This window comes from Theropithecus gelada, chromosome 5, assembly GCF_003255815.1.
Source record: "Theropithecus gelada isolate Dixy chromosome 5, Tgel_1.0, whole genome shotgun sequence".
In the NCBI taxonomy this organism is placed as follows: domain Eukaryota; kingdom Metazoa; phylum Chordata; class Mammalia; order Primates; family Cercopithecidae; genus Theropithecus; species Theropithecus gelada.
Genome location: NC_037672.1, coordinates 47230422 through 47242907, shown reverse-complemented (window position 1 = coordinate 47242907; position 12486 = coordinate 47230422). Strand labels below are relative to the sequence as shown.

Sequence of the window (12486 nt, the reverse complement as noted above, 5' to 3'; positions counted from 1 at the left end):
CTATAAAGTAATATAGTACAACATGAATATAATGAGGGGAAGGGAAGAGTAAGGTCATTAGACTCTAGTTAGAGAAAAAGATAATTTGAGCTGAAATGTGAGTGCCCTGAAGGAGTCAGTCATGAGGATATGGAGATGTCCTCTCCAGGCAGAAGGAAGAACAAATGCAGAGTCCCTGAGACAGGAGTCAGTTGGTGTGTTTAAGGAACTGAAAAAGAGCCATTATGAATGGGGCGTAGTAAATAAGAGAGAAAATGATAAGAGAGTACATGAAGTAGTCAGGGGCCAGATTATTGATTGCCTTGTAGGTTGTGTTAAGGAGTTTAGATTATTTTCCTAATTAAATGAGAGGCCCAATATAGGATTGTAGTCATAGGAGTAACATCTGATGTGTATTTTTAACAGATCACCCTGAATACTATGGAAAATTCATTGTAAGGGAGAAATAATGAAAGCAGGAGACTCTCATGAGTATCCCCATAGTTCAGGCAAGCATTGTAGTGGCTGTGGAGATAGAGAGCATTGGATAGGTTTGTATTTTAGAGGAAGAGCTGATAGGTGTGTAGAAATATTGAGGTGGAGGGTAATGGAGAGTGGAAAATTGGTAAGTCAGTGAATTTGTAAAGAACTAGTTCAGTTGATAAGAGTTAATGAGAATGGTCAGAGTCAATTTGGTACAGTAAAAAAAAGCTAATAGAATCGAGAGATAGCAGACTGAGAAAAAAAGGGTCCTTAAAATTTAAATTTCAGAGATGTTGTACTTGTTGATGAAAAATTAAAGGTTATGAATTTTGGAGTGCATGCTGATGTATTCCAGGTGTAAGGCTTAGCCTTAGAGGAATATATCATTGAAGTGAAGAAGTCGAAGAATTTAATAGTAATATTATTTATTCAGTGATTGTATATGATTATTGAAATAATCATGAGAGATTGTTGGAATGGGGTAAAGAGGAAGGCAGTCAGGAGCTAAAACAAACAGTGAGTGAAGTAGAGACAAGACAGTAGGAAGGCCATATAGTGAATGGTATAGTGAGCCTCCAAGGACTTGGGATTTTAGAGAATCGAAGATGACTGATAGTAGTTAAAACAGTAACGAGGAGCACACTTGCTCTATCTCCAGGTTTATAAGAATAAGGCATATGAAAGAAAAAGCAACCTCTGTTTGAAGAGACTGCAAAGAAGGTATAGTAAAACAGTGAAGGGTTTATGAGGGCTGTGATAGATGGTGAAGTGATTAGATTAGGAGATGAACAAAGCAGTTAAGAAGTAAGAGTCCAGGAGATGCTCGATGACCCAAGGGATTTGAACTTCTGGTTGTGGCAGGTAAACAAGGTTAAGTGGGAAGATTGATGGGATTAATCCTCAGAGTCCATTACAGGAAAATGGATACTGGAATGTAAGCTTCATGAAGGCAGGAAATTAAAGTGGACAATAGGATGTGTGAAGGTGCCTGACACAAAGTGGGAATTCAAGTAATTGTTTTTTGATATTGAATGAATGAGTGAACGCAATGAGTGATTGAATGGGTGCGTTCAGGACATATGATCCAGAATATTTGGTTAGTGAGTGTGTAGCCACTTGGCTATTGTTCTGTAATGCCAACAGGACACTCTCACTGGAGCGTGAGGTACTGTGGTGGCTTTCTCAAGAAATGTGGCCTCTTTAAGGATTCACTGTGGGTGGCTGTTCAGTGGTACACATTCAGACATATTCTTTTATATTTTCAAACAGCTAACTTGACTCAACACTATTCATTAAATAATACATGCCTTTCTCCTCTTTATCCCGAATCTGAAAAATACCTTTATTGTTTATAAATTCTTTTTCTAATATTAGGATTATGTTAAAACTACAAAATGGCAGATTTTTGTTGCATATAAGAAGCTATTTCTAACTAGTATAAATTTTTGAAGTCATGGATCAGAATGATCCAGTGAAGAAATTGGTGATGGAAAGTGAGAGGGCCTAAAGTTAGTGATAAGTGCCCTGCAGTTACTGAGGAAGTCAGGCTTTTATCAGGGGATTGCTCCAAGTGACTTTTAAGTTGTCATTATACCTTAAAATCTTCATATTATATTTGCATTTTGTATAGATATAATATATGCTCATTCTTTACCTGGCTTTAGACCCTATAGAACATTTTCTATGTAGAGATCAAAGAATACTCTAGATAACTAAAGAATTTACAAAATACTCAGTACTGAACACTTAATAATGATAAAATCCGTTATGGGGTGGCAACAGCAGAGAAATGTGTACAAGTTAAGGCAGAGTTTGAAAGATGTGAGAAAATGGAAACTGTCATCAAAGAGCAAACTCTTCCCCTAACACAAATGTCTTAGTTCAAGCTGTTAGAAAAAAAATATCATGGACTGGGTGGCTTAAACAACGGTTATTTCTCATAGTTCTGGAGTCTGGGAAGTCAAGATCCAGGCACTTGTATACTCAGTGTCTGGTGAGGGACTGCTGCTTAGTTCATAGATGACGCCTTCTCACTGTGTCCTCACATGGTAGGAGAGAGGGAACTCTCTAAGGTATCTCTTATAAGGGACCCCATTCATGAGCGCTGTCTGCCTGTGTGACCTAATCATCTCCCAAAGGCCTCACCTCCTAATACTATCACATAGGGGGTTAGGATTTTGACATATGATTTGGGGGTGGGGGGACACAAACATTCACTGTATAGCAACAAATGGTAAGTTCCAATTCCTTCAGCAATATCCCTTTTTTGTTTCCTTATCTTTTCCTTGCTTAAGTAAGTGGGAAGCTCCTAGAAAAATGATTTCTTTGAGTTAGTCCTTGTTTGCTCTTACAAAAAATCAACCTCATTTATATTGTTTTTAGTAGGGACGGGGTTTTGCCATGTTGACCAGGCTGGTCTCGAACTCCTGACCTCAGGTGATCCACCTGCCTTGGCCTCCCAAAGTGCTGGGATTATAGATGTGAGCCACCGTGCCAGGCCCCTGCAGCTTGGTTTCTGTTCTCCTCATTCCACTGAAGTTATTCTAACCATGGGTGCTAGTACAGTAGCTCCACCATATACCAAACTACCGACTTTAGCATATTACCAAGGATAATTTTAATACCAGCGTTGTAAGATTATTGGGAAGGATTAAATATGATGATACATATTAAGCGATGAAAAAATATATGCTTTTATTATTATAAATTATCATTAATGACCAAGAGCCTGAATTATGGAAGAACTTAGTTTGTTCAAGACATTGAACAGGTAGTCTAATGTGACTGGAGTTCAGTGAACAAAGGGAAAATTGGTGTGGAAAGGTACTTGAGAGGTTGATCATAACAGGTCATTTGGGGATTTGTAGAGCATGTTAAGCATTTTGGGTATTATCCTAACTGCGGTAGGAATTCATTGCAAGGTTTTAATCAAAAGAATGATTTGATAAAATGTGTTTTGTTGTTTTTTCTTAAGGCATGTGGGCTATACTAAACCATGCCAGAAAACACAGGGGCTGGATGGGACAGGATTTGGCAAGAGAGGAAGCAAGAGAGCAGTTAGACAGTTCTTAAATCACTAGTATAAGTTAGTGCTTATCATAGTCTAGATGAGAAAGAGTGGTAGCAGAGAAGTGAGATAGATGGATGGTGTAATGAGAAAAACTTGGTACTGTAATGCCCCCCCCCAACCCCTGCAAACTGGGAAAACTGGGAAGTTGCCAAGAGACTAAAGAATGACTCAGACAAGTCCAGCTTGATGAGTAGATGAGTTTATGAGGACTTACATACAGGTCACTACTGGACAGCAGCAGTATGGCTCCAAGAGACCCACAGCACCTCCCATCTCTAGGCTGCTTTTAAGCTAATTTTCTGGCTCTTTGCCATGTGTGTGTATGTGTGTGTTTGTGTGTACGCCGTGTGTGTGTGTGTGTGTGTACGCCCACACATGTGCGTGTGTGCATATAATAGGACTGTTTTCCTTGGTATATTCCCAGCCATGCCTCAGGATGTTTGGGTTCTCAGGGACACCTGCTCCTTGGCTAGGCACCATGGCCGTAGCTAACCGCCTGGCCCTCAAGGTTCAAGCATTGAATATAATACCCTTAAGTAACCTGTGGTAGGGGACCCGTCACACCACCGATGGATTAAAAATATAAATTTGGAAGTAGAGTCACTGGGACATGGTGAAAGATTATTTGAGATAGAGAGATATTAGAGGTATTAATAACTAAAGGGCAATTCAAAATATGGGCTACTGCTCATAGGGGAGAGCTGGGCTAGATATAAATCTGGACATTAGGTGGTATTGAAGCTACAGGAGAGAGTAATGTCACTAAGAGTACAGAGAAATAAAGCCTAGGACAGAGAACTCTCAGGAAACGGAATAGCCAGTGAAAGAATAATAAAAACAGGCAGGTGAATAGGGTTGAGGCACATGACAGGAAAAGAGAAGCAGTAGTCAGTTGAGCCTAAGTAAAATTTACACTAAGTAAAATGAGGAATGCACACAAAACGACAAATACTGTATGATTCCACTGATAGGAAGTATCTAATGTAGTCATCTTTGGGCCAGGTGCGGTGGCTCACGCCTGTAATCCCAGCACTTTGGGAGGTTGGGAGTTTGAGACCAGCCTGACTAACATGGAGAAACCCCGTCTCTACTAAAAATACAAAAATTAACCAGGCGTGGTGGCACGTGCCTGTAATCCCAGCTACTTGGGAGGCTGAGGCAGGAGAATCCTTTGAACCAGGGAGGTGGAGGTTGCAGTGAGCCGGAGTCGCGCCACTGTACTCCAGCCTGGGTGACAGAGTGCGACTCTTGTCTCCAAAAAAGAATTAAAATAAAGTAGTCATCTTCATAGAAACAGTAGAATGGTGGTGGTTACCACGGGCTAGGTGGAGAGGGTAGGGGTAGTTGTTCAATGGGTATAGAGTTTCGAATATGCAAGATGAAAAACTTTTGGAGATCTCTTCCACAATAATGTGAACGTACCTCACACTACTGACTGTGCACTTGAAAATGGTTAAGATAGTAAGTTTCATGTTACGTATTTTTTACCACAGTTTTTAAAATGAGGAATGCACATTGTCCATTGAATTTAGCCACAAAAAGGTCATCAGTGACCTTAGCAAGATGCAGTTTCATAGAGTGTTGGGGATTGGAGTCTAGTTGAGATGACTGAAGACTGACAGTCAAGTGAGTGTACTGTTATTTCAGAGTCTGGCTGGTAAGGGGAATAGGAAAATAGAAGGTAAAGATAGTCTGTTGTTTTTAAGAGAAACTACAGCATTTTAAAAGAGGACTCAAAGCATCCAGTAGAGGAGGAGAGATGGAATAATTGAGGCCACTGAGATTAAGGGAGGAGATGGAGTACACAGCATAAGAATGTTGCTATTGGGCAGTTGTCAGGACTAGGGTATAGAAAAAGAATTCTTCTTACTGGTCCTACAGGATGGTAAGGATGGTAAATTAGTAGATGGACAACTCACACCTGACTTGCTGGACAGATTGTTCACAAGGGTCCTTATTGAACAAGTGCAGAGATTGTGCAGAAAAAGACACATTGTATCAATAGCTTTTTGTTCTTGTATCCTGAGAAAAGCAAGCCAAAAGGGAAAGACTTTATCTGGGAAAGAGAAAGTCTTCATACCTCTCTGTGGTGAGAAATGAAAACTCATTTAAGCAAGACAAGGCCAAAAATTTGGCTGCTGCAGATATGCTGTTAATCAGAGCTTCTTCCAACCTAAAAGGAGTAAACATTGGGGAATGTCAGAGTGAGAACGGACACTGATGTTTGTTCCATAGTAAATAAGGTAGTTTAAGATTTTGTCTTAAGTCAGGTTTTAAGAGTTTGGCTAAGCAACGAAGAGATAATCAATATGTGTAACACATGGGAAACCTCCCAAGTGCATTTGCTTGGAAGCATGGCGATCATCTCCAAAGGTGTTTCATGATTTATATGAAATTTATTCTCAAATGGCACTCAGCTTTTTCCAGTCAGCATATTTCATGGAGATGTTGGGAGACTCAACTTCTCCAAATCCTTTTTCTTTTTTTCTTTTTAATCTGTCCTGTGGTAATATGTAGATATTGATAATAATTCATACGCATATTTTCTTTTTTCCTGAAATATTTGGAATATTTTAATATTATAAAGGACATTTCTTTAAAGGTATTTTTGGAACACTATCCATTCCTTTGAAGTTATCATGTGTCCACTTATGCAAAAATCTGTTTAGTCAGAATTGTGACACAGTCTTTAGAAGGTACAAATGTGTTTCAATATGCAAATATTGTGAATTCATTATTGGGAAAAAATAAATTTCAAGCTTTTATTCACAAATATTTGTTAACCTTATGGTAAGCATTTTGTTACACTTCATGTATAATAGTAACTATTGATGTCAGGGAACTTCTAGTCTACTGAGATTGTCTGGATTTAAATAACGACACAAATTGTATAATAATAATAACAAATTCTATGAGTAAAAAGTACAGACTGCTATGACAGCACATGACAGGGGCAGCTAAGGTGGCTTGGGGAATCAGGGAGGCTTCTGGGAGGAGGTGACGTTTAAACTGAGGCCAGGAGGATGCTTAGGAGTTATCCCAGTGAAGGTGTGGTAGAGCGAGGGCTGTAGACAGTGAGGAGTAGGAGACTGTGCAGAGGCCAGGAGGGGGAAAGAAGCAGGGCCTTTTTCAAAAAGAAATGGAAGGCCCAGTGGACTGGAGCAAGCCAAAGAGAGTGGACAAGCTTCATGACATAATGCTGAAGAACAGGTAGCCCAGGATCACTTAAAGCAGGGCTAGACTAAGCAACAGACATGATCACATTTGTATTTTTCAGAGTTCACTCTGGTAGCTATGTGGAGAAGTTATTTTCTAGGACAGGGGTCGCAAATTTTTTTCTGTAAAGGTCCAGATAGGAAATGTACTGGATTTTTCAGGCCATATGGTCTGTCACAATTGGTCAGTTCTCATATCATATGAAAGTAGCCATAGACATATGAAGAATGAACCTGGCTATGTTCCAGTAAAGTTCCAATAAAACCTTATTTATGGATGCTGAAATTTGAATTTTATATAATTTTTGTGTGTCATATTATTATTTTGATTTTCTTAACCATTAACCATTTAAAAATATGAAAACTATTCTTAGGCCATACAAAGACAGGCAGGGCCTGAATTTGGCCAGCATGCCATGGTTTGCTGACCCATGTTATGGTTCTTATGTTTCTTATTCTCTTAACCTTTCTGCTCTATCTCTTAAATAATGTTTTAGTTCTATCATAACAGTTTTCTTCAACTGTCTACGTTTTTTCAACACTCTGGTAAAGGTATGACTAATGTGGAATAAAAAACAGGAATAGAACCTCTCCTTTTCTATTTTTTAATTCATTTGAAAATGAGTGTAAAATGACTGACCATTCTATTTTTTTATCCGCAGACTTTTTTTTTTTTTTAATGGCTAATTTTGTATTTTTCCTGTTTTATTTTTCTTCCCAAAGTTTTACACTTGATGCTTTCTTTTTATTGAACTTAACATTGAGTTTTTCATTTTTTCTTTACCTGGCAATAGTTCTTCTAAAATTTAATTCTGGCATTCTAAATAAAAAATAGTACAGATAACAAAAAATCAAAGTAAAGAATACTCAAAACAAAGCCCTGCGATTGCATGCCACCATCTGTTGTACGAGCAGATAAAATAGTTTGTTTACATCAAGACAAACAACATCCATATAACTTCAGATCTACAAACACAACATTCTGATGTGAACTTTTTGGTTGCTTTCTTATAGGACACTTTTAGGCAGCTGCCTCACAATGTGCTGGAAAACATTATGTAGTGGAAATAGTACAGACAGACCTGGTCCAAATTCCACCTGACCCTTACTAGATGTATGGTATTGGGCAACTTAATTAACTTATTGGAGCCTAAGTTTTTTTAAAGCATTCAAAATACATAGTCAGTGAATGGGAATTTCCACTTTCTTTTCGCCTGTAAGCATAATATTTTATTACATAGAAGTAGTCATGTTAAAGAATTTGGGGGAAAACAGCCCATATTTTGTGGTGGCAGAAGTGTTGGTTTTTGTTTTAACCATTTGTAGATGTGAAGTAAAAAAAAAAAAACAAATAGTGTTCCCAAAATTGAACTAATAGACATTTAAAAGATGGTATAGATGATAAATGTCTTTTGTACTTTTCATTACTATTTCCTTTGCCTTATATATTTTACTTCTGAAAACTTAGGTTTGACAGTTCTCTGGAAGACCTGCCTAAGAGTGGACCTCACCCACCTGCAACTCCTCAGGTGTTAACCATTGGTAGCCAAGTGGCCATACTTTCTAAAGTAGCAACTACTTATTCTAGGTAGACTTTTCCTTCTTGTTTCTAAATTTCAAAACTGGTAGTGAATTTAAGTATACTAAACTGTTTGAAAAAGAAAAGATGATTGTCGATTACAGAACTGACATCATTAACATATAGACAAGAAAGTTTAGCACTCAGCCTCAAAACAGCACTTCTCACTGCTTTTGTATTTTTATTTTGGTTTAGTTTATAACTTCTAATATAGAATCAAGAAATCTCTTTTATTTATTCACTTTGTGATTGGGAAAGTTAACTTGCTGGCTTTGTCATAAGTCTCCTTTTCTGAATTAGAGCATTTGCCTCAAAGACAGGTAAAGATCATACACAATATGTTACCAGGTGCCCAGCCATTTTCTTAAGATACTCAGATAAGTAACTGCTTATGAGATATCACTAGATTCTGCTGATACTAAATCCTTTTCTATTATTTGTGATACACTATGGTGAAAGAAGTTCATTACTGTTTCCTTCCTGGAGCAGAATAAATTAGCTGAATTATTTTTTTAAGTGATTTTTAATAGACTAAAATTTTCTAATTTCTAATTAGATTTTCTAATTCTTATTATTCACCACTATGTCTCCAAATAGTAACCATTGTCTCAAAGATGCAGAGTAATTCAGAAACTCAGAAGTGGAATCACATGATAACTTTATTCTTCCCTTTGACATTCATGCTACCTACCCTGCTCTGCCATTGATAGTATCTTTCTTTTCTCTTTCCAGCCCCTGTCGTTTTCTTTTCTAACCATTCACGACAGTTGTCAAAACTTAGCCATACAGTTTAGTTTAATGGATAGACTTAGATAGATCAAAAAAATTACTTAATTCTCTGTCATTTTGAAAACATAGCTTGCAACTATTAATTTTTTTTCTAATGGTTTTTGTAAAGTTATAGCCTATGGAACTTGGAAGAATGACTTATCAAATTCTTGTGATAGGAAAAAGAGACTTATGTCAACCCTCATAGTTTCAGACATCTAAGCTCACTTTAACCAGAGGTTGAGTTTGCTACGTAATTACTTTGTGTTGGAGGTGGCCATTGAAAAAAGTGGTCATACTGTAGTGATGATGCTCATTGATAACTTGCACCCATAATGAAGAAGAGAGACTACAAGTTTCACACTATGCATTTTAGACTCTTTTTATTTTACTTAATAACCAATTTGAAAATCATTACAGTCGTAATGATAGGATATTCATTCCTGTCTAGGCATTTGATCTTTTCTGAAAGGCCAAGGGAGAATTATTATTTTAAGTAATAAATACTTATTAGTTCTGAAGATAAAATGCTATGCCTGCATTTAAAAATGCTTACAGAACTAACTGAAAGTAGAAATATGAAACTCAGCAAAAAAGGTGATGTTTTGATCATATTCACTGGAACATCTGTTTATTTTTGCAAAGGTCCTTTCCCTCCTTAAATAGCTTTACTCTCAATATTTTAAACAATTATCTCTTTTCATGTTAATACATATTGCTGCTTCTCAATAAGCAGTCAGTTGTACCTGCTTCTCCTGAAAACATAAGCCTTATTAAAATGTCATGTTGTCAGTGTATATCGTCTCTAACATAAAGCTCGTTATATAGAGGCTTTTTGGGAAAAAACAATTTTTCTTCTTTCTATGCTTATAGAAATTCAAACTTCATGTTTAGATTTATTTTCTGCTAAGTTGTTGGCAAGTCAGTCTTCAAATGTGTGATACAAGGTAATTTTAAATAGGAATACAGTTAGTGAACTTAAATACATTCAAAAGTATTTGTATGTCAAAATCAGCTTTATGGAGGATTATACATCAGCTTTTATCTTCTGAGAGAAATCATAGCAGCAGTAACTAAATGACCTGAACTCCTATTACACTTCTGACACTTCACACTTTTATAATGCCTAGATATTAATATGGAATGGTTACTCTCTTGTATTTATTATGCTACCCTTTCTCACTTTCCTTTTTGTTCCTCTCCTGTTTTTCTTTCCCTACCTGTCAGTTTAAGCAGCTCCACAGGAAATGTGGAAGATTCTTTCGAAGGTTTTCGAAACTTTTCTACCTTCTCTTCTCCTGCTAGATACAGTGCTGCAGTTCTGAGCAGTGCAGCTGCTACTGTGTCTGCTGTTATTGCTGCAAAAACCAGGTAGAACTACACATGCAGCGTCTGTCTGATGCAATCTGAGCGCTCTTCATTGTCTTACAATTCACCTCAAAGAAAACATATCTGTTTGAAGCAATCATAGCTCTATTGTGAGCTCTTAATTGTGTAGTGGATATTTTAGGTTGTGGATGAATCTCACAGTATTTGTTACTGTTTATTTCTTAAAAATCACCTTTTAATCTCTCCATTGCTGCTATTTATGTATGGTATTTCTCAGTTGTGTGGATTATTACATGTTGTGTGCTTATTGGCACTTGGATTTTTACGATTTTCAGGTTTTATATTTGAAACAATAAAGTATTAATGAGTATTTTAAGTTTCTATTGATTTTATCTTCTCCCACGACCTTTAAAGGGTGATCTGAAGACTACTGTCCCCTAAAAAAATAAAATTGCATCCTTTCCCAAAAAGAAATAAATTGGTTTTATTTTCGTGGTTTGGGGGTTTTAGATAATTTCTATAGTCTTTAGAGCTTCAAATGCTTTCTAAATGATGGCTGTGACCATTTTGGTGAAAATCTAATCAATGTTATATTAATGAGTAAAGCGATAGAATAAACTCTTGGTGCTTCTTTTATCCTCCTTTGCTGCTTTGTGCTTCCCCTCTGTCCTCCTCTCTCTCCCCACCCTCTTTCTCATAAAGGAAATGTTTCAAATCACAGACCTTAAAAACTACTGTCGTCTATTGGTAGTGCGATTTTTGACTTAAAACTCTTTCTAAATGCTTACCAGGCTCTACACTCCTGAAAGATATCACTCGCTCTTGGATGCACTTTGCATCAGTCCTGTCTCCAAGCCTTTAGCTTTTTCCTATCTGCAGTCCTCAAGGAAATCAACTGGCTCTATCCATGTTAAGAAAACAAGGTACTGTGGGAGCAGATATGGCAAGTGGTGGTTTGCTGTTAAGGATACTGCTTTCTCTAACACATCACCACTGTATTAACAGGCCGGGTGACAACATGCTAGAGCTCTAGGGATTTGCACCCAATTTTGAATTAACTGTAATGTCAATGCCATGCTAATGCACAAGCACAGTATGTCCTATGACTATTAACTCACCTTTTAACCTTTTGTGACATCTTTCCTTAGCATACTTGATGTTTGGTGTGCAATTCCACGTAATTGTACAAGTATTTAAATTGCAGTAGAATTTCTGTCTTTTATTGCATAGATATAGCTGTATTAGAATCTTCAAATGTTTAGTAAGACATAACTTTTGGAAAAACGAAAAATAATAATGATCAATTTTGATTGACTACATATTCTAGTTCTTAAATATGAAGGTTTTGCTTGGAAAAGCAACTTAATTTCCACTATTTGGGAAATGCTAAACACCAAAATAGATTTTTCTATTAAGCTTAAGGATTAAGCCAGAAATTTTTAGGCATAATATAAAAATAAAAATATCACAAGTGTTTACTAGAGATATAAACTCAGTGAAATAACTGTATACAATGATTTTCGACAGAACATAAAATCAGTGGCAAAGTATACAACATACTTAGTGAAAACCTGATATAACTAGGCTATATAACTGATATAACTGATATTGATTAGATGTTTATATTCTAACCACTGTTATAGAGATTTTTCCATATATTTACCTGGGCCAGGTGCAGTGGCTCATACCTGTAATCCCAGCACTTTGGGAGGCCGAGGTGGACGGATCATGAGGTCAGGAGTTCGAGACCAGCCTGGCCAACATGATGAAACCCTGCCTCTACTAAAGATACAAAAAATTAGCCGGGTGTGGAGGTGGGTGCCTGTAATCCCAGCTACTCGGAGACTGAGGCAGGAGAATCACTTGAACCCAGGAGGCAGAGGTTGCAGTGAACCGAAATCGTGCCGTTGCACTCCAGCCTGGGTGACAGGGCAAGACTCTGTCTCAAAACAACAACAACAAAATATACATGTGTTTATTCTGGGTAACTTTTAAGGGAGGTGTTTAAACAAGAGAGAAAGATGATAGTACATTTTTCTCTAAGACAGTACCTGAAATTATAT

General features: G+C 37.1%; 1 protein-coding gene across 6 annotated transcripts in view; it reads left to right on the top strand.

Annotated features, from left to right (window-relative positions):
- Positions 1-12486, top strand: part of PDLIM5 (PDZ and LIM domain 5) — a 212876-nt gene that overhangs the window by 145475 nt on the left and 54915 nt on the right. The window contains exons 9-11 of one of the 6 annotated variants that reach the window (XM_025384623.1): positions 8216-8335; positions 10322-10465; positions 11215-11346. The exons of the other annotated variants lie outside the window; for them this stretch is intronic. Coding sequence (XP_025240408.1) covers positions 8216-8335; positions 10322-10465; positions 11215-11346 — 396 coding nt within the window. The remainder of the gene's footprint in view (positions 1-8215; positions 8336-10321; positions 10466-11214; positions 11347-12486) is intronic. 6 annotated transcript variants of the gene reach the window in all.